This window comes from Microcaecilia unicolor, chromosome 4, assembly GCF_901765095.1.
Source record: "Microcaecilia unicolor chromosome 4, aMicUni1.1, whole genome shotgun sequence".
Classification (NCBI taxonomy): domain Eukaryota; kingdom Metazoa; phylum Chordata; class Amphibia; order Gymnophiona; family Siphonopidae; genus Microcaecilia; species Microcaecilia unicolor.
In genome coordinates, this window is record NC_044034.1 from 329,163,563 (window position 1) to 329,189,161 (window position 25,599).

The 25,599-nt window shown below is 44.5% G+C and overlaps 1 protein-coding gene across 2 annotated transcripts in view; it reads right to left on the reverse strand.

Moving 5' to 3' along the window:
- SLC18A1 (solute carrier family 18 member A1) overlaps positions 1-23,549 on the reverse strand; it is a 65,762-nt gene extending 42,213 nt beyond the window's left edge. Inside the window, exons 1-2 of one of the 2 annotated variants that reach the window (XM_030201969.1) lie at positions 23,328-23,549; positions 9,332-9,630 (exon numbers count right to left, since the gene is read on the reverse strand). In XM_030201969.1, coding sequence (XP_030057829.1) covers positions 9,332-9,455 — 124 coding nt within the window. In that variant the 5' untranslated portion in view covers positions 9,456-9,630; positions 23,328-23,549. Of the gene's footprint in view, positions 1-9,331; positions 9,631-14,467; positions 14,498-23,327 lie in introns of those variants that run through there. The other variant, XM_030201970.1, reaches the window with a different exon arrangement.
- Positions 23,550-25,599: the final 2,050 nt, after the last annotated feature.

Genomic DNA, 25,599 nt, shown 5'->3' on the forward strand with positions numbered 1-25,599 from the left:
ATTTCTCAAGGAACAGTTAGCGGGATGGGAACAGCTGAAGCAATGGACAAGACTGAAAGGAGCTATATTAAAGGCAACTAACCTTTATGTTAGAAAATTGCATAAAAGTAAGAGGGAAAGAAGGCCTCTCTGGTACTCGAATGTAGTAGCTGAAAAGATAAGGGTAAGGAGGCTAGCCTTTGCACATTATAAGATGACTCAGAAACATGAAGACAGGAGAGAATACCTAAATAAGCGAAGAGAAGCTGGAAAAGCTATCAGGAAAGCGAAGCGACAAATGGAGGAAAAGATAGCTAATACGGTAAAATTGGGGGATAAGACATTTTTCAGATATGTAAGTGACAAGAGGAAGTGCCTTAATAGCATTGTGAGGCTCAAAGCTGAGGGAGAGAAATATGTGGAAGATGATAAGAATAAAGCTGAACTGCTTAACAATTATTTTAGCTCTGTGTTCACGAATGAAAGACCGGGGGTAGGGCTGCGGAAAACAGAGGCTAAAGGGGATGGATGTATGGTGGACCAAGACCCATTTACGGAGGACTGTGTTCATGAGGAGCTTGCCAAACCAAAATTAGACAGAGCGATGGGGCCTGATGGGATACACCCAAAGGTGCTTAAGGAACTCGGAGAAGTTCTGTCAGCTCCGCTGACGGGCCTCTTCAATGCTTCCTTAGAAACTGGAGTGGTCCCGGTGGACTGGAGAAGGGCAGATGTGGTTCCTTTGCACAAAAGTGGAAGTAAGGAGGAGGTTGGGAATTACAGACCTGTCAGTCTGACCTCAGTGGTGAGTAAGCTAATGGAAACGCTTCTAAAGAGGAGGATTGTGAGATTTCTTGAACTACATGGAATGCGGGACCCAAGGCAGCATGGCTTCACTAGTGGCAGGTCGTGTCACACAAATCTGACTGTCTTCTTCGACTGGGTGACTAAACAGTTGGATGTGGGAGGGGCACTTGATGTGGTATACTTGGATTTCAGCAAAGCCTTTGACATGGTTCCGCACAGACGACTGATAAATAAATTGAGTGCCCTTGGTATGGGACCTAAAGTAACTGATTGGGTTAAAATTGGTTGAATGGTAGGAGACAGAGGGTAGTGGTAAATGGAGCTTGCTCTGAAGAAAAGGATGTCATTGGTGGAGTACCGCAGGAATAGGTCCTAGGGCCAGCTCTTTTAACGTCTTTGTGAGCAATATTGCGGAAGGGCTGTCTGGTAAGGTTTGTCTCTTTGCGGATGACACTAAACTCTGCAATAGGGTGGACACCCTGGAGGTTGTGAATGACATGAGGAAGGACCTAGCGAAGCTAAAGGAATGGACTGATATTTGGCAACTAAGGTTCAATCCCAAAAAATGCAGGGTCATGCACTTGGGTCGCAAAAATCCGAGGGAACGGTACAGTATAGGGGGTGAAGTGATTCAGTGTACGAAGGAAGAGTGGAACTTGGGGGTGATTGTGTCTGATGACCTTAAAGCTTCCATACAGGTAGAAAAAGCAACGGTCAAAGCCAGAAGGATGCTTGGGTGCATAAAGAGAGGCATGACCAGCATGAAAAAGGAGGTGATTGTGCCATTGTATAAGTCTCTAGTGAGGCCCCATTTGGAGTACTGCTTGCAGTTCTGGAGACCGCACCTACGGAAAGATATAAACAGGATGGATTCGGTCCAGAGGGCGGCTACGAAATTAGTATGCGGTCTTGAATGCAAAAATTATAGGGACAGGCTTATGAACCTCAACATGTATACGCTGGAAGAGAGGAGGGAGAGAGGAGACATGACAGAAACTTTTAAATATCTCAAGGGCATTTATGTACAGGAAGAGAGCCTTTTCCAAATGAAGGAGAGCTCTGGAATGAGGGGGCATATGACAAAGTTAAGAGGGAATAGGCTTAGGAGTAACCTAAGGAAGTATTATTTCACAGAAAGGGTGGTGGAGGCGTGGAATGGTCTCCCGGTGGAGGTGGTGGGATCGCTTAGGAACAGGAAGAATTAGGAGTTACAGAGGATGGTCAGACTGGATGGGTCATATGGCCTTTATCTGCCATCATGTTTCTATGTTTCTATGAAATGAACACTAAGATCCGAGACATCCAATCAGCTATGTTTATCTTCCGTAAAATCATATAACTATGTAGAGAGAAAACTATGAGCCTTCTTCTTCACAGCCCCGTCCTTGTGGAATGCTCTACCGGAATACCCGAGAGCATGTGAAGACACCCGATAATTCAAGTGGTTACTAAAAACGTATCCGTTTGTAAAAGCCTTCTCAGCCACATGAAAACCTATCTGTTTAACCCCCTTCTTAATTTATATTTATTATAAGCCGCAGGAAGACTTATCTATTTCTTATCTTAGTTTTGTACTTACTACCAGCTTCACCCACTCATCTGATCATTCCTCCTCACCACATAATGGCAAATGCTGGAGGAGTGGCCTAGTGGTTAGGGTGGTGGACTTTGGTCCTGGGGAACTGAAGAACTGAGTTCAATTCCCACTTCAGGCACAGACAGCTCCTTGAGACTCTGGGCAAGTCACTTAACCCTCCATTGCCCCAGGTACAAATATGTGCCTGTATATAATATATAAGCCGCATTGAGCCTGCCATGAGTGGGAAAGCGCGGGGTACAAATGTAACAAAAAAAATAAAAAAATAAAATTCTGTATATGACTATTGTCTAAGACCATATATGTGTCAAGTATTTAAACTATGTATGTGAATATTGTAACCCACCTTGGAGAAAGGTGGGATCCAAATGTAGTAAATAAATAAAATAGAAGAGTTACTATTAGCTACATGTCAAATTTCAGTCTCACTGCTGTATGTAAATATTTAAGCTCATGAATATTTCTATTATCCAGGACTAGATTCCTCTTTTTTTTAATGTTACAGTTTTTTCTTCCTTCTGTGGGCATCTACCTTAATTAAAATCACAGATGGGATATAAGAACATAATATGTATCATACAGGATTAGATCAAATGTCCATCAGGCACAGCATTCTAACTCTGTCACAGGCAAACCCAGATCACAAGTACCCTGACAGGGTACCAGTGAGTAGTTCATGCCCAGAGATAAGCATTCTCTTTTAATAATGGATCTGGTGCCATCATGAGCTTTCAATTTATAACTATGCAGAAATTTTTCCCTCTATTTTATATCTATTTCTCAACATTCCTAGACTGGTCATCACAATGGGGCTCCTGCCAAGCACCAGAGCATCTTCTGGAACCCTGCAATCATGGGTCCTGGATCTGGGCAGATTGGATAGTCCATGTGGAGGGGCATAATCGAACATCGCCGGCGAAATAGATCGCCGGCGATCTATTTTGGCGGCGGCGCAACAGCTGGCCGGAAATGTATTATCAAAAAAGATGGCCGGCTATCTTTTTTTTCGAAAATATGGTTTAGCCAGGCCAAATGCCAGAGTTTGCCGGGTTTGAGATGGCTAGTTTTGTTTTTCAGCGATAATGGGAAAAAATGCCGGACATCTCCAACCCGGCGACATCCAAGGCATTTGGTCGTGGGAGGAGCCAGCATTTGTAGTGCACTGGTCCCCCTGACATGCCAGGACACCAACTGGGCACCTAGGGTCAGTGCAGTGGACTTCTGAAAAGGCTCCCACACGCATAGCTCCCTTACTTTGGTCGCTGAGCCCTCCAACCCCCACCCCCCCAAAACCCACTACCCACAAATGTACAACACTACCATAGCTCTTAGTGGTGAAGGGGGCAACTACATGTGGGTACAGTGGGTTTTGGAGGTCTCCCATTTACCAGCACAAGTGTTACAGGTGGGGGGATGGGCTTGGGTCCGCCTGCCTTAAGTGCACTGCGGTATCCACTAAAAGTGCTCCAGGGACCTGCATACGCGCAGGCCTCTAGGACTTGTTGCTGCTGTATAACCTTGGCACACCAGTTGACACCTGAAGACTAATCTCTTTGAAAAAGTCCTTTATTTGAATAAGCACATTTACTCACAGTTAACTGCAGATCAGAGGTTGTGCCCCACTGGCAAAGAGTCTCCCTGGTACTGAGATTAGCATTAGGTCAGAGCTGGCAGAATGGTGTACAATGCCCTCTTTCGGCCACATTCAAGGTAATAACTAAGTTCTTTAATGTGGGTAACACATGAAAGGGATCTAACACTGGCTTACAAAAATGGCCACTACCTCATGGACTACCGGAAACAAAACAGGGCACACTCGGACCCAGTTAGCAGGGGGAAAAGCACCATGGGAGTAGAGCCCACTACCCTACGCCCACCACAATGCATTGCTGATGTGACTCTGCAGTGCGCCTAACAGAAAAGGTGTCACACTCACCCGAGAGCCACATCACAACCAGGGAAAGGCTGTCAGAGGATAGAACACATTCTGCTGTCATGGAGGTGGGTAAGGCATTTGAGGCTGGAAAAATATGTTTATAATTGTGTTTTTTGTGTGGGAGGGGGTTGGTGACCACTGGGGGAGTAGAGGAGGTCATCCCCGATTCCTTCCGCTGGTTATCTGGTCAGTTGGGGCACCTTTTTGAGGCTTGGTCGTGAAAATAAAAGGACCAAGTAAACCCGGCGAAATACTGCTTAACTCCACTTTTTTTCCATTATCCGCGAAGGCCAGCCATCTGGTAGCCACGCCCATGTCTGCCCCTGTCCTGCCTTCGCTATGCCGCCGACATTCCCCCTTGAACTTTCGCCGGCGAGGTGACAGGAAAGCGGTGATGCTGTGAAAAAAGCCGCTTTCGATTATACCGATTTGGCTGCTTTGGCCGGTGATCACTTTCGAAAATAAGCTTGGTGGTCTTTTCTTACTGTCATGTTCTCTGTTTCTGTGGTCCAGGTATCATACTTAAGCAATGACCATGACTTCCTTCCCTTTGACCTTACTCACTTCATGGGGCTGTAATCATTGCTTCAAAAATATCTCAAGCCAAGCCAGTCCAGAGAGCAAAAGATTTGACCTGGAGATTGAATTGAACTAAGGCCATTGGGCTTGCTTAAGAACCTGGATTGTAATCTAGAACTTCCAGATTTGGGTTCTCAGTTTTAGTGATCACCAACCCATTTTCTAAAGGAATGTCTACTTTGATCTATTTACTTTGGATTCTAGATTCCCATAAGTGATCATGGGTCAGTTTGAGTATTTATTTTGAGGGGGGGGGGGGGGGGGGGGGAAGAGAGCACAATTTCCAACACTTATGTAAAATAAATGGTTGCTTATTTCTTTACAGCAATTTTTATCTGAACTTATCTGCCAAGTTTTGTCATATTGCCTTTATCAAGGGCCATCTGACCCTCAATAACATAGGTGAATGATAATTATGTAGAAATAAGTGCAGATAAAAATTGCTGTAGAAAAATAAGCAACCATTTATTTCACATAATTTTTGGAAATTGTGCTCTCTTCCCTCTTCCCCCCTCAATAAAAATACTCAAACTGACCCATGATCACTGATGGGAATCTAGAATCCACAGTAAATGGATCAAAGTAGACTTTCCTTTAGAAAATGGGTTCATGATCACTAAAACTGAGAACCCAAATATGGAAAGTTCTAGATTACAATCCAGGTTCTCAAGCAAGCCCAATGGCTTAGTTCAATTCAATCTCCAGGTCAAATCTTTTGCTCTCTGGGCTGGCTTGGCTTGAGATATTTTTGTAAAGATATTCTTGAATTTCTCATGGAGTCCTAAATTTCAAGTCAGTGCTTCCAATAAGGGGGGATGGGAGTAAAATTAGGATTGTGTTGACCTATCCTTGAGACATGGAATTTCTGACATTCGCTGGAGTTGGGTAGGGGAGACAAGTAGGAAAGGGACACAAGGACTGTTCTGCCAATGAGAAAGATCCTCTGTTTCTGTTCTCACAGGTATTCACCTAAAGTGGTAAATATACATATGACCAGATAAAGCTTGACATCTCAGTATTTCTCAGATACACCCTTGATGCAGCAGATTTTTAAGGAATTGGAGCTGAGCCTCCTGGACCAGCTTGATCAATGAGTTGGGGAACAACGGTGATGAATTAAGATTGAATCTGAGCTCATGAGCCACCATTAATTTCTCCTGTCATACATGTTGATATTATGGAAGTGTTAATGTGGTCAACTTTCTGATGGTTTTTTTTTTTCAAGAAACGCTTTGAAAGTGAGTAAAAAAGACCTGTATTAGAAGACAGCTATTAGCTTGAGATTATTGTGTTTACCAGATAAAGAACATTTTACTGTTTTTAAAGCTACTTGCAAGACTGTCCTCCATAGCTGGCCTCACTATTCTACAGTATGTATATATATATATATACAGTGGGGGAAATAAGTATTTGATCCCTTGCTGATTTTGTAAGTTTGCCCACTGACAAAGACATGAGCAGCCCATAATTGAAGGGTAGGTTATTGGTAACAGTGAGAGATAGCACATCACAAATTAAATCCGGAAAATCACATTGTGGAAAGTATATGAATTTATTTGCATTCTGCAGAGGGAAATAAGTATTTAATCCCTCTGGCAAACAAGACCTAATACTTGGTGGCAAAACCCTTGTTGGCAAGCACAGCGGTCAGACGTCTTCTGTAGTTGATGATGAGGTTTGCACACATGTCAGGAGGAATTTTGGTCCACTCCTCTTTGCAGATCATCTCTAAATCATTAAGAGTTCTGGGCTGTCGCTTGGCAACTCGCAGCTTCAGCTCCCTCCATAAGTTTTCAATGGGATTAAGGTCTGGTGACTGGCTAGGCCACTCCATGACCCTAATGTGCTTCTTCCTGAGCCACTCCTTTGTTGCCTTGGCTGTATGTTTTGGGTCATTGTCGTGCTGGAAGACCCAGCCACGACCCATTTTTTAGGCCCTGGCGGAGGGAAGGAGGTTGTCACTCAGAATTGTACGGTACATGGCCCCATCCATTCTCCCATTGATGCGGTGAAGTAGTCCTGTGCCCTTAGCAGAGAAACACCCCCAAAACATAACATTTCCACCTCCATGCTTGACAGTGGGGACGGTGTTCTTTGGGTCATAGGCAGCATTTCTCTTCCTCCAAACACGGCGAGTTGAGTTCATGCCAAAGAGCTCAATTTTTGTCTCATCTGACCACAGCACCTTCTCCCAATCACTCTCGGCATCATCCAGGTGTTCACTGGCAAACTTCAGACGGGCTGTCACATGTGCCTTCCGGAGCAGGGGGACCTTGCGGGCACTGCAGGATTGCAATCCGTTATGTCGTAATGTGTTACCAATGGTTTTCGTGGTGACAGTGGTTCCAGCTGCCTTGAGATCATTGACAAGTTCCCCCCTTGTAGTTGTAGGCTGATTTCTAACCTTCCTCATGATCAAGGATACCCCACGAGGTGAGATTTTGCGTGGAGCCCCAGATCTTTGTCGATTGACAGTCATTTTGTACTTCTTCCATTTTCTTACTATGGCACCAACAGTTGTCTCCTTCTCGCCCAGCGTCTTACTGATGGTTTTGTAGCCCATTCCAGCCTTGTGCAGGTGTATGATCTTGTCCCTGACATCCTTAGACAGCTCCTTGCTCTTGGCCATTTTGTAGAGGTTAGAGTCTGACTGATTCACTGAGTCTGTGGACAGGTGTCTTTCATACAGGTGACCATTGCCGACAGCTGTCTGTCATGCAGGTAACGAGTTGATTTGGAGCATCTACCTGGTCTGTAGGGGCCAGATCTCTTACTGGTTGGTGGGGGATCAAATACTTATTTCCCTCTGCAGAATGCAAATAAATTCATATACTTTCCACAATGTGATTTTCCGGATTTAATTTGTGATGTGCTATCTCTCACTGTTACCAATAACCTACCCTTCAATTATGGGCTGCTCATGTCTTTGTCAGTGGGCAAACTTACAAAATCAGCAAGGGATCAAATACTTATTTCCCCCACTGTATATATATTATCAAACATATAAAATGCGAGTGACCGTACTCACCCGCAAATGCGCAGTAGAGACTTCCCTCTCTGTCCCGCCCCGCGTCAATACGTGATGACGAGGGCGGGACAGAGAGGGAAACTGTGCGAAGGGGAGGGAGGGAACCACTCTCCCTGAGGTCGCTGCTACCGCTCCCCCCACCCGGAGTCGCCGCCGCCGGCCCCCCTCCACCCGGCCCGGGCCCTCTCTTCGCTATTGAACTTACATCGCTGAAAACGCAGCAGGGCAGAACAGCTGAGATCCCGTCGGCCTTCCTTCCCTGCCTGTGTCCCACCCTCGCCTACGTTACGTCACACGAGGGCGGGACACAGGCAGAGAAGGAAGGCTGACGGCAGCTCAGCTGATCTGCCCTGCTGCGTTTTCAGCGATGTAAGTTCAATAGCAAAGAGAGGGCCCGGGCCAGGTGGAGGGGGACAGCGGTGACCTCGGGGGGGGGGGGAGGGGCGGCGGCGGCGACGTTGGGGGAGGAGGGAGGGAGGGGAGGGCAGGAGAAATGCTGGATATGGGAGGTATCAGGAGGGGGGCCTTGGAGCTAGGAGGGGGAGGGACAGAGGGCCCTTGGAGCTGGGAGGGAAGGACAGAGGGCCTTGCAGCTGGCAGGGAAGGAGGGGGGCCTTGGAGCTGGGAGGGAGGGACAGAAGGGGGCCTTCGAGCTGGCTGGGAGGGAGGGACGGAGGGGGCCCTTGGAGCTGGGAGGGCATGGGGCCTTGGAACTGGGAGGCAGGCAGGGGGCCTTGGAGCTGGGGAGGGACGGAGGGGGGCCCTTGGAGCTGGGATGGGGGAAGGAACGGAGGGGGGCCTTTGGAGCTGGGAGGGAATGGGGCCTTGGAACTGGGAGGGAGGGCAGGGGGCCTTGGAGCTGGGGGGGAGGGACTGGGGCCTTGAAGCTGGGAGGGAGGGACGGAGGGGGGCCTTGGAGCTGGCAGGGAAGGAAGGAGAGCAGGGGGCCCTGCAGCGGCGAGGGGAGGGGGCCCTGGAAAACCCCCATACCAATACTCACCCGTTTTAACAGGCTTAACGGCTAGTATATATATATATATATATATAGAGAGAGAGAGAGAGAGAGAGAGAGAGAGAGAGAGAGAGAGAGAGATTAGATAGATAGATAGATAGATAGATAGATAGATAGATAGATAGATAGATAGATAGATAGATAGATATGTATGTGTGTGTGTGTAGATATACATATAGATTTTCCTTGCAAATGTGGGCAGTTTAAAATAGAGCAAAATGAAAAGTTCCTAGGGGATAAATGTGAGCAAATGGTTTACAGTAAGAATAATCAGGTTATCAAATCTCAAGCTTTCAGTTTCTATAAGGTTATCATCAAGCCACCTCCTGCACTGTGAATGATTTCTCCTTCCCAGTGCTGTGCACTCAGCACAAACAAGTGACCTCAACATACCCACAACAGTAAGCAGCATATTGTCCAGCAACAGCGCTACAAAAACCACTGTCAGCACCAGTTTCCGGGACCCCCTGCTCTCTCTCAGCCAGTTCCAAGGGGCACACTGCAGGCATCGTGTCATCTCCAGAGAGCAGTAGCTGCCCAGTCTATCCTTCAGAAGAGGGAAGATGGCAGCTGAGTTTAACTAGCCCTGTGCCAGCACGGTGCTAATTTCCAGCTTGGTCTGTGTAGTGTTGGAAGGTGTTTCACTCTAGTCGTTAAAGTAGTTCTCTGCCAGAGCTGGCTTACTGCCTGAGCTGGAGAAAAGAGAAAAAGATAAAAATACAAATACAAAGCTCATTCTCCGCAAAGGACCAATACAGTTTGACTACCCTTCTACGTTCGTAGTGTTTTCTTGTTCCTCCAACCTGGTGGTTGACTTTCACAAAAGATTTTGCTAGCCATTTCTAGGAAGTACAGATTCAACAATCAATTTCAATAATAAAAAATTCAAATACTTAAAATATAATAAAGAAATAACATTTCAATTTCCTATGTAGGAGCATGGTCAGCCCCTTTTTAGACAGGCCATAAAAGTCGGAATTGAGTCTATAGGTCAGGATGTTCATGGAGTGCCTGTTGGTGGATAGATGTGGACTAACCTTTGCTTTGGATTTTTGCTAAGGGATCACAGACTCACTTTTGCTTTAGATTATTGCCTTTGTCTTTGATTGTTACCTTTGTTTGGACAATTCCCAAAAGGATTGCGGACTTGCTAATTTTATTGGATCATCCTTGTGGGATGGAATTGAACTAGGGAGACAAAGATCTTCAAGGATACTCAGCCCACATCTTCACGTGGATGGCAGTGTGACAAGGATAGTTGGCCCACATCTTTGGGTGGGCAGCGATGTGACCAGGATACTGGGCCCACACCTTTAGGTGAGCAATAGCGTGACCAACATACTCAGCCCACACCCTTGACAATACCATTGTTTAAAGTCTACTGCACTGACTACTAGGCTGCCATTCTGCTCTACAGGGACATCTGTATGGCCATTTTTGTACAAACGATGCCAGACAGACATTTTTGTACCTACTTTTATGGCATTCATATCTTATATAATAATTTGCACCTCCAACGTTCTACATCTGGATACCTGGGTTCGTAACACAATTCCCATTGGTCCGCCCTCGTATCGGAATGTGATGACATCATAGGGCGGATCAATGAGAGGGAAGGGAAACCAGCACCAGACAGCCACAGAACGTCTGTCTGGTGGATGTTCATGGAGTAAAAAAACACAAAAACATAAAAAACAAAACACTGCACTGACCATTAGGTTACTCCTTACACTTGCTTGCTGCTCTATACCAGAAGCTGTCATAGAGCCTGGTATCCACAGTCACTTTCACTTCTTGGGGGGGGGGGGGGTAGGAGGGGGTCAGTAACCACTGGGAGGTTAAGGAGGGGTCATGCCTTCATCCTTCCAGTGAACAGCTGCTCAATCGGGCCACCTTTTTGTACCCTGGACATGATTAAAACAGGTCTCGATAAAAATGTCCTCCTTTTCAAACGTGGACATTTCTTCTTGTACCATTATCGCTGAAAGATGTTCTAATTTTGGGTCCACCCTAGTTCCATCCATAGCATGCCTCCAACATGCTCCCTTGCTATTTGCGTGAACTGAAGTGTTAAATGTCTAAATTCTGCCTTTCTTTTGGTAGATGGACCTTTTATTGGTCATTTTGAGACATCCATCTGCTTTGATAATGAGCACCAAGGGCACCTGTGACCACATAAAAATACCAGGACAAATCCAGCAGATATTGTGCCTAAAGAGACATTATGGACAATTTTGTCTACTTGGAAACATGAGTAAATTACATATGCATGTTTTATGAAGTACATATATAAAACATGCATAAAACCTGTCCCAAAATATGCTTATGATTGGGTTGCTTAAAAGTATTTATGTTATGATTGTTGTGCATACTTTTTATAAGTTGAGTAATTTTATAAGAGGCATTTTAGGTGCTAATACCATCATATGCAAAAATGTCATTATAAAATTATCCTCCATGCATTGAATATCAGCGCTTAAGGGCAAATTTCCATAATTTCGTGCCTACATTTATGTACCAAATAATTTACGTATGTCAGAGGTACCAAAATTGCAGTTACATTCATAAGTGCACTGGGTGCTATTCTATAAGGTCATATGTAAATGCTATAGCATGTAACAGCAAGGGGGGCGTGTACACGGTGTCTAGAAAAAATGGGACCCTTTACATAGTTTCAAAATATTTTGCAATTGTTTAACAATTAAGCATGACCTTTGAAAATACATTAGTATAATGTTTTTTCTTAGTTAATTCTAATTTGTGTTCAAAGTGTCCTCCTTCAACCTTGACACATTCACAACCCCCCCCCCCCCCCCCCCCCCGATATTCAGTGCTATTTAAGCAGCCAGAACGGCTGCTGACCGGGTAAATAGCACTTAACTGGCTATCTGCTGCTATTCAGTCGGTGATAACCGGCTATCCCTTGTCATAACCGACTATCCACTGATTTTTAAAGGTGGCTTAGTGGCCATAGTTGGCCGTGTGAAAACCTGGTATATCTTTAGCTGGTATAAATATAACTGACTAAGTCTGAATATCGACTTAGCTAGCTATCTTTAAACTGCCCAAAAATAAACCAAATATTCAGTGCCGGTCACCGGAAACGGCCCGGCATTGAATATCCAGTTTTAGTGCCGACCACAGGAGTTAGCTGGTCTAACTTCCGTATTCTTAATATCGACCTCAAAGTCTTCAATGCCACTGACTGATAGCTTTATCAGTTACTCAGTGGCGTAGCTAGGTGGGGCACAGGAGGAGTGGTCGCTCCCCCAAACAGCTGTTTAGAGAAAATGGCGCCTATGCGCCTCGTGCAATAAATATTTTTTTCTGCTCCCTCCCTCCTGAGTCTTTAATGTTTTCCAGTCTCTTCTGCCCATCTCTCCCGTCCGCGTGGTCACTGTTTACTTCCCTGAAGCCTTCTCCCTCCTGCGCAGCACCGGCGATTCACAGTCAGCCTTCTGCCAGCGTCGGGGCCTCTCCTCAGGCGCGTCCCGCCTACTCTATTGCAACTTCCTGTTTTCCGCAGAGGTGGGACGTGCCTGAGGAGAGGTCCCAACGCTGGCAGAAGGCTGACTGTGAATCGCCGGTGCTGCGCAGGAGGAAGAAGGCTTCAGGGAAGTAAAAAGTGACCACGCGGATGGGAGAGACGGGCAGAAGAGAAGGTGAAAGATGCAAAGCTGGTGGGGAAGGGGGGCTGGAGAAGGGAGAAAGCTGCCCAGGGAGGTTTAATTGACGGGAGTGGAATTGAGCTTATCTAGCCACTTTAAGAAGGAAGCCAATTTGGGTAATCTGTTTCCACCTCCCCCCCCTCCCCACGCAGCTGTCGTTGCCGTTCAGTTCAAAGCAAGCAAACTTATGATCTGCTGCATACACATTGTCGTTCTTTATTGTTGGTCCATCTGTAACAATGCTAAAGCTGTTTCAGTTGGATAGGCAGTGCCTTAAAAGCTGGAGGAGTAAAGAAATAACAGTTGAATATCACTAAAACAGCGTCAAAATTATTGTTGCTGGTAGAATATGGTAATACTAGGGCTCAGCTAAGGAACAAGTTATTTTGAGTTAGTCTTCACTGGACCAAACTTGCTTTTCTTGTGCCATCACTATCCAGCAGGATAGGCAGTGTCTTGAAAGGTGGAGGATAAAGTACTTTTTAATATATATTTATATCACACATTATCCCAAGCAAAGTCAGATTCAGTGTGGCTTACATTTAAAAATACAGTGAGACAGAATAATAGAATTTAGTTATATCATGGGAATAAATAGATGGATATGTCTGAAACATTTAACAAAGTTGAGATTCACATATATACCCAACTGGGCATTTAAAAGTTTGTCCTTTATTGATACCACATGCTCAGAAATCATAGCCATAAGTATATTTAGATTGTAAGCTCTTTTGAGCAGGGACTGTCTCTTTGTATTAGGTGTTCAGCGCTGCGTGCGTCTGGTAGCGCTATACAAATGCTAATAATAATAATAATAGACAGTTATTCAAAGATTATCACATGGGAGGGGGAAGGAGATAGGGACACAAAGAGGGTACTACTGGAAAGGGGAGGAGGAGATAGGGACACAGAGGGGCACCACTGGAAGGGGGAATAGGGATATGGGGACAATGGTGAAAAAGGGGTGAGATGGGGACAAAGAGGTAATGCTGGAAAAGGGGGAAGATGGTAACAGGGGTAATGCTGGAAAAAGGGGGAAGATGGGGACACAGTACAATGTTAGAAAAAGGGAGAGGTGGGGACACCAGGATGGCAGATGCTAGAAAGGGGGAGATGAGGAGATCAGTTAGGCTTGTGCTGAAAAAGGGGGGAGATGGAGACAGGGCAGATGCTGAACTTGGGGGTAGGATAGGGACAAGAGACACAGAAGAGAGATGCTGGACAGGTCAAATAGTGGTGCAAAGAAAAAAAGGATGGTGCACTTGGAGACAGAAGAAATGTCACACGGGCAAGAGACCCTGTAAAGGCAGAAGAAACAGAGAAAAACAGAAAAGAGACAGTGGGACCAAAGCAAATGAGAAAATAAATTGTTCAAACAATGGTAGAGGGGTTCGAGTGCATTTTCTTAAATCATTTTGGATGTACTACAACACAGATTTTGATGGGTAGAATCAGGGACTGCAAATCCTACATGAATTTGGAATGTGAGTTCACACTAGGACTGGTTGAAATATCTCCCTTCTGGAACTGGATCACTTGGCAGCTCTATACACAGCTATTTGATAGTGGGGACATAAAATGAAAGATCAGTGCCAAACAAATGTAGAGAAGGAAAGGAAGAAGACAAGAGGCGAGAGAAGAAATGGAAAGGTCAACCTGGAAAGAATTTGTAAGGCTGACTCATGGAACATGGAAAAAAAGACTGGGATCAGCCAAATTACCAGACAACAAAGGTAGGAAAAAATTATTTTTATTTAATACTTTGTAAGGACTGAGATGTACCCGCTTTGTAAAATGTACATTTTTTTCTGTTTTTATTTTGCAAAGTACAGGAGAAAATGCATTTCTGTCTCTTTTTTACCAGTATTGCACTGCTAAGAGTCTGTCACCCTGGTCCACAAAATCGTTCACGGTGAAGCCTCGATCTATATGTCAGACCTCATAGACCTGCCAACTAGAAATACAAAAAGATCAGCACGCACATTCCTGAATCTCCACTACCCCAACTGCAAAGGAATTAAATATAAATCCACATATGCACCCAGCTTCTCCTACATAAGTACACAACTATGGAACGCTCTACCAAAGGCCATAAAAACAATGCAAGACCTAACAATCTTCCGAAAACTACTGAAAACCAATCTGTTCAAGAAGGCTTACCATAACGACTCATCCTAAAGTCTAGATAACTAGACTTTACATGAACTAGACAGAACCGAACTCCTTACACTAGACTGATAAACCTCGCTGCCACTAATGAATGCTACGCAGTACGCACTGCCACGTTATTTCTCATGCCAGAAATGGCCTTTCTATAGTTGATTATCTAACTTATTCTTTATCTCTCTCTATCATTCAGGAACTTTAATGCAATGCCACTTTGTATTCTACTTTAACATTTATATGCCTTTAATGCAATACCACTTGTAAATCTCTACCCATAAATGGCGATCACCACTATGGCATAATGTAAGCAACATTGAGCCTGCAAATTGGTGGGAAAATGTGGGATACAAATGCAACAAATAAATAAATATACTGAAACAGGAAGTTACATCAGTGGGAAGCAGTGTGTATTAGCTGCTGCTTGCTGCCAGTGAAAGGTGTGTAGGAGAAGGGAGTTGTTTTTTGTTGTTACATTTGTACCCTGTGCTTTCCCACTCATGGCAGGCTCAATGTGGCTTACATGGGGCAATGGAGGGTTAAGTGACTTGCCCAGAGTCACAAGGAACTGCCTGTGCCTGAAGTGGGAATTGAACTCAGTTCCCCAGGACCAAAGTCCACCAACCTAACCACTCACTCTTCCACTCCACTTTGAGAGACCACATGGCATGCAGGTGAGAGGAGAGACCAAATCACCTGTGGGATGGGCGGGGTTCTTCTTCCCACCCATCTTGGGCCCAGGCCCGCCCAAAATTGGGTGGCTGGCTACACCCCTGGGTTAAAGGATTGTCATTCCTTAGTATTCCCTTCTTTCAAGTCTGTTAGCTTCAAGTGAATTTTAGAGCAATCATTTTCATATAAAGCAATTCAAGTTTGGAATGACCTGCCTATTTCAATCAAAAAACTTTCATTGTATTCAATATTTCAGAAACACTTAGACATGCTTTTGCTTTAAAAGTTTTTAACTAAGCATTGATTTATTGTATTGGAATGTATTTCACTTTTTTATGCTTTATTTCTTCTTGTAAACCACGTTGGGCCCAACTTGTTTGGGTAAATGCGGTCTAAAAGTGTCAATATTAAATTAGATTAGATTTTTTTAAAGTATTGTTGTGGTTTGCTGCACTGCTGATCACATAAATGCATTTAAATAACACCCCTTCCCCATCCCCTCAAGAAAACTAGGGGCCCTTTTACTAAGCTGCGTAGGCACCTACGCACGCCTAATGCGTGCCAAATTGCAGTTACCACCCAGTTACCACATGGCCCTTGAGGTAATTTCAATTTTGGCGCATGTCCGCTACGCATATCTAAAAATATATTTTATTTTCTGACGCATGGCAGCTACATGCGTCAAGTGGAATTTGACACGTGTAGACCATTACTGCCCGGTTACTGCGTGAGACCTTACTGCTAGGTCAATGGCTTGCGGTAAGATCTCAGACCCAAAATGGACGTGTGGCAATTTTCATTTTGCCGCACGTCCATTTTCGGCAAAAATAAAAAGAAGGCATTTTTTGTAGCTGCGCTAGAAAATAATTCTGTGCGCGCCCAAAACACATGTTTACACTACTGCAGGCCATTTTTCAGTGCACCTTAGTAAAAGGACCCCCTAGTCTCCAATATGAACAGTATCCAAGAACAACATGGAACAAATATTCCAATCAGATGAGAAAAGTAGAAGTCAGAGACTAGGGGAAATAAACCTTCCAAACCACAGATCTCTGTGACTCATAGCCAAAGATAAAATTAGATCTAGAACTGCCGGACTGTGGAAAGAGTTAGGATATAAAGCTGGTAGATTGGAAATAACATATCATTCCATTTTAGGCCTCACTGCAGAAGTCGCAGAGATGTGCTTTCCTTTGGAAACGATCAAACATCATATTTGTCATTTTGTTTCCTTTTTAATCTCAGTAGAACCGAGAAGTTTATGAGAATATAGTGAACATGTATGTTCCGGTTCTTTAGTTTGTTCTGTGTCTTCCTCTCTCCCCCCTTTCACACACTTATAGTTTTGGAGGGCCTGATTTCATAACAGGTTACACCCATGAAGAGTCCAAAAAGGTGCTTATTTTATTCCTATTTTATAAAGGCAAATAGGTGCTTATCCCCTAATTCCATATGGTATTCTCTCAAAAAACGGGCTCCCCAACATTTTTCTAAATAACCCCTAAAACAAATGTACTATTATTTAAAAAAAATGATTGCTATTATTGACAGGTATTACTGCAAGATACTGTAAAAACTGGATGATCTCTATTTTCAAAATGACATCATTCAGGAAGTGTACATTAAGATCTGTTTTAGCAAAATGGCATTTAGTGAAAAAGATAAGTTGTGATTAAATTTTTGTGACAAAATAAGGCATACGGGCCTTGGGTGCCCAGGTCCCTCCTGATCATGCATAAAAGACCCCACCCCTGCCCGGTACACAGACTTTCAGGGTCTCTCTCCCTCCCCTTGTTAGTCCAATATCTCTGTTCCTTCTCTTCTCTTTTCTCTACCCCTTCACAGTCCAACATCTCTTTCCTTTCTCTCCCCAACCCCCGTGCTACAGTCATCTGACCTTTCAGCAGTGTCACAGATTAAGGCAGCTTTGTCTCCTGCAGGTCCTGGAAGTCATAAGAACATAAACGTTGCCATATTGGGACCAAAGGTCCATCAAACCCAGTATCCTGTTTCTAACAGTGGCCAATCCAGGTTCCACCTCATTCCAGCACTTTTTTGTAGCTGGATGTGATGTCACCACCCTATTCTCCCTGTCCACTTCATGATCCAACTTTTCTCCTTCCTGTCCCCTCCTCAGCTGGCAACCCTTGCCTCTTAACACCGCCTGGGGTTATCCCACAGCCACTTAGAGGGTCTATCCCCAGCACAGGTCTGCCTGCACCTTCCAATTGTGCTCTACACTAGCACCCTCCTCCCACCAACTGGGTCACAATCACTTCTGGGTGAGTCTCCCGCTCTCCAATTATCCCCAGTGATTTCTAGGTTACTGGAGCCCACTCCCAGTAGTCCCACAGTTCCCAGAAACCACTCAGAGACCCAACACACAAACCACCAGGATTCTTTATCAGTCCAGACAGGCAGAATGAACAAACAATTGTGTTTATTCTCATAAAAATATTGAACAGTGGAACAAAAATGTGCAAATAGCAAACAGTAACAAGTAATTTAAAAATGGATCAATTAGAAAACTAACTAATTATCTATATAGTGTCTAAACAGTATTTGGGAAGATCAGGGCATATTATTGTTCACAGACCCTTGGCAAAGAGATCTGTCTCCCTCTTCTTCCAGGCTAAGACTGAAACAACACCCAACAACAACTGCTGGGTAATTTCAAAACTCCAGGCCAATCAGAGCCCAGAACAATCAAGCTTCAAAGAAAAACTGGTTACATCACTACAGGCACTTCCTATTATCTGTGTGCCAAATAAAAGAAAAAAAAGTCAGTCTTTTGTAACAGCTTTAAGCATAAACATGCACCATCTGCTGGCCAAACAGAAGAAATACACTTCGATCATATTTAAGACAAGAAAATATCCAATACATTTTACAGGCTTAAAATACACTTCTTCACTGGCACTTCTCCCATCTTTGTAAAGATCTGTTGCCTCTGCAGAGCAGTTGGGAGCAGAGAATTTCTGGAGGTCCAGTCAACGGAGGAGAGCTGATTGCCTGCTGTATGCCACATGAGCAGCGCCCAGTGTCATCTTTCGGCACCGCTCCCCTCTACTTAAAGATCTGCCGCCCCTGCAGTGCGCAGCTATAGGCACGTGCCCAAAGGGGTGTGCCCAGATGGAGCCCAGGAGGAACAGGAGGAGCCTGAATCTGTACCCAAGCTATTGGATATAAAGTACTGGCTTTATTTTCCTATTTGTTGCTCAGAGATGGGGAAGCGCAGAGGCAATAATAAGGTCAGAGTGAAAGTTAGTACACCAAGAGCTGTGGGCCCAATGAACAGACATTGGGAGGGAGGTTCCTTTTGACTCCCCTTGGTCTGTTTGATTCAGGCCCCTCCTTAAGTTCTGGGGGTTGTCCTTCCCCCTCACAGCCAACTACTTCCTTTGATATCCGAGGTAAGGGGCTTTTTCTGGAAGGTTTGCTCCCACCCAGAGAGGGTATTTCTCAGACTTGTGAATTCTTGCAAGAGACAGCTGTCCCTTTGCCGATGGCTGTCAAGCATCCAGTTGTTCCTCAAATAGAGACTGAATCACCATCTAATGTCTCGTTAGCTGATATTTGGAGAGTGGTCACTAGAACTGAATCTTGGTTGAGTGTCTCTATTCCATAATTATGTGATTTCTCCCAGCGGACCATAAATAAGATGGCGGATATGGATTCAAAGATGCCAGTGCTTGCTAAAAGTTTATAACAAGTTATTCCACAGGTTAAGACTCTTCAGAGCGCTAGTTCATTGGCAATTAAAGACAGTCTCGTTATACATCAATGTTTCGAAAATATGGAGAACAAGATGAAAACAATTTGCGTTTATTGAATTTTCCATATTATACATTGTTAGCACCAGATATTCTTCTGAGAAAATATCTTAAAGAAATCTTGCTTTTTGAAGATTCAGATTTAATTACCTTTTTGTCCTGTACTTACGTTTATTTTCAGAAGCAGGTAGAGACACAGAGCTGGAAACTACAGATTTAACTGAATTTTTAGAGACATCTCAGGATGTAATTGAAACAAGGGCAACTCTCCTTGTTACTCTTACCCCTCCCCCTGTTTACTAAGCCGCGCTAATGGCTGGTGATGCACTAATGCCGACACAGCCCATTCACTTTGAATTGTCTGTGTTGGCTTTGCTGCGTGGCTTGGTAAACAGGGGTTTAGTTTGAAGAAAGAAAAAATTAGGATATTGAAAGCATATTTTCCTTTAAAAAAAAAAAAGTTCCTTTTTGTGGTCATAGTTTCCAGATTTTTCCAGATGTTGCCAGGGCCACCCAGTATAGGCAGAGGCAGTTTCTCTAGCTTATATCTCGTGTGGTGGTTCTTGGGCCATCTATTTCCCTGTCAATGTTTTATTTCTTAGCAGGATAAAAAAAACATATTTTTTGATTCTTCTCAATTTGAGTTGCTTCTGTCCCCCATCCTCTCAGCCCTCTCTGTTTCTCACCTAGCCCACCCCTCCCTCATCCTTTCAGACCATCACTGAAATACTTTGACGTTTCCCTTATATTTATTTAATTTTATTTTTGTTACATTTGTACCCCGCGCTTTCCTACTCATGGCAGGCTCAATGCGGCTTACATATACAGGTACTTATTTGTACCTGGGGCAATGGAGGGTTAAGTGACTTGCCCAGAGTCACAAGGAGCTGCCTGTGCCTGAAGTGGGAGTCAAACTCAGTTCCCCAGTTCCCCAGGACCAGAGTCCACCACCCTAACCACTAGGCCACTCCTCCACTCTTATATATGCTGTTACTTATCAAAATTTGCAAATTTCTGATCTGACGAAGAAGGGCTCTGGCCCAAGACAGTGCTGTGGTGGTCAAGCTGATATTCGGCAGTGCTGCCAGGCAATGCCGTAGCGAGGGTGCCTGACACCTGGGGCGGGTTGCCACTGCGCACCCCCCCCCCGGGTGCAGGGCACGGTGCCCCCCCTCTGGAGCGCTCCCCCCCCTGAAACGCACCCTACCTTTCAGCAGGGGGCAGGCGGGAGGGCCGATCCGCCCCCAGTGCACGTCACTGGGAGCTGCTTCGGCTCTGCTGCTTCCCTGCTTTCTCTGCCCTGGAACAGGAAGTAACCTGTTCCGGGGCAGAAAGAGCAGGGAACCAGCGAGCCGACACCCCCCCCCCCCCCCAGCGCGTGCACCCGGGGCGGACCACCCCACCGCCCCCCCTTCCTAAGCCACTGCTGCCAGGTTAAGTGCCACTAATTATCAGCATCCAGCCAGATCAGGGTGTTTTAATTGGGCAAAGGCCTATCCTGCCCACTTAAACCACATTGAATATCTACTCCATAATAAACTGAATCCAAAATAACCAAGCATTTACAGGAGAAACAAAGACAAAAAATTTTTAACACTGAAGGTCAAAACTGTCTGGCACAAGGAGATAATTTTTTTTATCTATGATCCTGAGAAACTTTACATAAATCAAAGAAAATTCAAACTGCAGAACCAAGAAATAGAGATGAACATTTCTGGGAAAACATCTTCAATATATGGTCTCTGTCCTGAGAGAAAACAGAATCACCAACCCTGTAGATCTTTTGTATATCTATCCCCTCCAAAGCTTTCATTAAATTCAAAGGGCCCGATATTCAGACCATGGGAGTTAGCCAGGCTGACTTCCGCAGTCGGCGCTGAGCTCAGATAGTCAATGCCAGGCCATTTCTGGTGACCAGCATTGAATATCCGGGTGGTTTTTGGTCAATTTCAGCTGAACAGGCTAAGGGCCCTGTTTGCTAAGTCATGTTATAGGTTCGTTAGTGTTTTTAATGCACGTTAACTATGTACACGTGTTAACGTGTACGCGCCTACAATATCCCTATAGGTGCCTACACTGTTAGTACCCACACTAATTGTAGGTGTGTTAGAAATGCTAATGCATCTTACTAGATATAAAATATAAAAAGCAAATTTTATCAACTAATCTCCAGTCTTTTCCACTTAGTTTTAAAAAGTTTGTACCACAGCATTAACAGATAGAATCTAGCAGGCATTGCAGGATCTAGTTTAGTGATGCATGTGGGAAAGAGGAACACGAATTATAGCTACGTCATGCAAGGTTCCACGTTAGGAGTCGCCGACAAAGAAAGGGATCTAGGTGTCGCTGTTCATGATACGTTGAAACCTTCTGCTCAGTGTGCTGCTGCGGCTAAGAAAGCAAATAGAATGTTAGGTATTATTAGGAAAGGAATGGAAAACAAAAATGTGGATGTTATAATGCCTTTGTATCGCTCCATGGTGCGACCGCACCTCGAATACTGTGTTCAATTCTGGTCGCCGCATCTCAAAAAAGATATAGTGGAGTTAGAAAAGGTGCAGAGAAGGGCGACAAAAATGATAAAGGAGATGGTACGACTTCCCTATGAGGAAAGGTTAAAGCGGCTAGGGCTCTTCAGCTTGGAGAAAAGGTGGCTGAGGGGAGATATGATAGAGGTCTATAAAATAATGTGTGGAGTGGAACGGGTAGATATGAAGCGTCTGTTTACGCTTTCCAAAAATACTAGGACTAGGGGGCATGCGATGAAGCTACAATGTAGTAAATTTAAAACGAAGCTGAGAAAAGGTTTCTTCACTCAATGTGTAATTAAACTCTGGAATTGTTGCCAGAGAATGTGGTAACGGCGGTTAGCTTAGCAGAGTTTAAAAAAGGTTTGGATGGCTTCCTAAAGGAAAAGTACATAGACCATTATTAAATGGACTTGGGGAAAATCCACTATTTCTGGGATAAGCAGTATAAAATGTTTTATACTTTTTTGGGATCTTGCCAGGTATTTGTGATCTGGATTGGCCAGTGTTGGAAATAGGATGCTGGGCTTGATGAACCTTTGATCTTTCCCAGTATGGCAATACTTATGTACTTATATACTTATGGCAAGCATTTAATGTCTGTGCGGTACCTGCTCTGGGTTGGAGCACTGTGCATGTAGGTGTATGCAAAGCTAGTACTGCCATTGTCGATACTGTGCCTGTTCTGTGATGGAGCAGTACATAAGGGTGTGTGCATCTTGCACACACCCAGTACCTCTTCTGTGCTGGAGCACTGACTGTATGTGTAAAGTCTGCACTGCTGCTCTCCATGTTATAACTGTTCTGTAAGAGACTATCATGTATTCTCAAAGTTATTTATTTATTTATTTGTTTGTTGCATTTGTATCCCACAATTTCCCACCTGTTTGCAGGCTCAATGTGGCTTACATAGTACCGTGATGGCGATCGCCAGTTCCGGTATGAGAAATACAGAGTGGCATTGCGTTAAAGTTCATAAGTGACAGAGTAAATTAGGTTGTCAAGGAGGAAGAGTTAAGTTTTGTCCACTTAGCTGTCTTTCATGAGCACTTCAAATTAACAAGAAAATGTAAGTCCAGTGATGGGCATCACAGGCAGCCTTCATCTTCTTTTATTTAATAAAATAAAGGTAGACACCAAAGCATGAAGGGATAGGATTACAGGCTGTGTGTAGTTAGCTGAGAAGACTTTCTCTGACACCAGTGTTTACACTACAAAAAAATCTTTGCATCAGCCCATATCAGGGTTTCTCACTCACTTCTTCAAAGGAAGCAAAAGAAAGAAAAGAAGCCGGGGGGGGGGGGGGGGGGGGGGGGGGGGGGGGGATGGTCAACACATCTTATCCAAACTGGAGCTGAAACTGTGCTGTCAGAGTCACCCTATCTAGTGCTAGCAATTAAAATGACACAAACTGAACTACACTGATTTACCATAAGAGTCAATGACAGATTGCTGAGTCAAACCCAGGAGATTGTGACAAATATATGCAAAGTCAAAATAACATACATAGATCAGTAGCTTATCGTTTCTTTGCAGATCACACACTTGTTGCATACAGAGAGAAAGCAGACTTCTAGAGTCTTACCTTGAAGCACATCCTGACCTGTCCAAACAGTAGCAAACAGCAGTGTTGAGACCTGGAGTTAGTGTGTTGGGTGATTTCACAATTCTCTTTTATCTTGAGGAGCACGTGTATCACTCTCCTATGAAGGAGATCTAATTGGAACCTCAAATGAGTTGTGTTCAGCCCTGCAGCTCCAGCCTGCGTCATTAGTTGAGGGGAAACAGAGAATGGAGAGATATTTGCTTCAATGAGACTCTGAGCTTAGCTGCGTTTCATCAAGGTTTATGTTTCATCAAACATCTTTAACTCTTCACTAGGTTTCAGCAGTCAGGCAGATCATGTGCCCATGAATGTCCTTAGGCGGAACAGCTCGATGTTTGCTCTTCTCAGATCTCACATTGACATAGGAGCCAACTTTCAAAATGATTAATGGGTGCCCTAGGCAAACCTTCTGCCTTACACCTCCCCCCCCCCCCCCCACCATCATTTACTTTCAGGCCCTAGCCTGCAGTCCCACTAAGATTTTGATAATTAAACTCAACAATCACGATCATCACATAAGCATCCTACAAAAATGCTGGTGGCTCTCTGAGAGTTTGAGTGTCTGTTAGGATCTATTCTTTTTCTTTGACTGTGGTTGCTCTTTGCTGCTTCCAAGAAACTGCTGCCCTAGGCGACTGCCTAGTCTTGCCTAATGGTCAGGACAGCCCTGGGTCTACTAACTCAAACCAGTTGACATTCAAAGCATTTTAGCCAGCTGCTGACCAGTTAAACCGCTTAGTTGGGACTAGCTGCTAATTTTCAGTGGCACTTAACTGGCTAAGTGCCACTGAAATTCTCAGCGACTAACTCAAAGCCGGCTATGTTGGGGGGGGGGGGGGGGCATAACAGAGGCAGAGTCAGCACTTGGCCACCTAAATTTATGCATGTATATTCGAATTACATCTAATTCGTGCTAATAATTGCTTGTTAAAAAACAATTATTGGCGCTGATTAGCTCATTATTGAATTAAATTGTACATGCAAATTGGGCAGTCTGGCCTGCAGTGACAGATTTTAAAAGTACTTTTCTAGAGCTATTTGGAGAGTGATAACCATTAACATAACCCTGTAAAGATCATTTTCTTTCTTACTAGACTTTTGAGACATCATAAGATTCCTGAAGCAGGTGCATAGGCGCCGAAACATGGCAGCTCTGTTGAGTCATTTGATATTCTTAAATAAAGACTCTTTAATGAGCACAAGTCTCCCTTGGTTTGTGAAGGTGCCAGATCATCCTACTCCTTTCTTTGTTGCTACTACAACGTAGGGATTGAGGGTTCCTCCACATCTTGTGGCTGCTCCCCCTTCGAAGGACATTCAGTGACATTATCCTGATAGCGCCAGTGGCGTAGCCACAGGTGGGCCTGGGTGGGCCAGGGCCCACCCACTTAGGGCTCAGGCCCACCCAACAGTAGCACACATCTAGCAGTAGCTGGTGGGGATCCCAAGCTATGCCAGCTGAAGACTTCCCCCTGATGGTAATGAAAATGCTTCTGTCCACGATACCGGCACCTGCACATGCTCAGTTTTTAGCACATGCCTACTGCAGACTGCCAAGGTGGAAAGAAGCGTTTTCCCGCCAGCTCAGATATTTTTTTGGTGGGGGAGGGGAAGAACACTTGGTGCCCACCCACTTTTTGCCTAGGCCCACCCAAAATCTGTTGTCTGGCTACACCCCTGGATAGCGCTGAGCTGGTCTGGAAGAATATTCAATGATACTATCTGGATGGCACTTAAGTGGACTGGAAGGATAGTCAGTGACACTGGATAGTGCTGCTGAGTACCTCTGCATAGCAGCAGCTAGTGGGATTATTGTTTACTGGATATTATTTGAACATTGACACAAAATGTCTTGGAATTAACAATGGCTATTTGCTTTGATTTGAGTCCTTGTTAAAGCTACTACTACTACTTATCATTTCTAAACTGCTACTAGATGTACTGTAGCTGGGTCACCCATCCAGGACCCAGCCAGGCTTGACCCTGCTTAGCTGCCTCTTCCTCCACACAACTGTTGCCTTCACTCCACAGCAATCTGGCTCCTCTGAGCCTTGGCTCCAGGCCCTGTGAACTCCCAGGACTTCCTCCTCCCTCTGTTCCTTTCACAGAGGCACATTCAAAGCCCAATGTTTATAAGTAAGAGCTTTTATTTTCTTGCTTCAAATCAACAAAACACCCTTCACTCCAGGTTGTTTAGGCTAGCAGCCCAGAGCACAATTCAGGTTCAACACAGTCAAATTCAGGTTCAAAA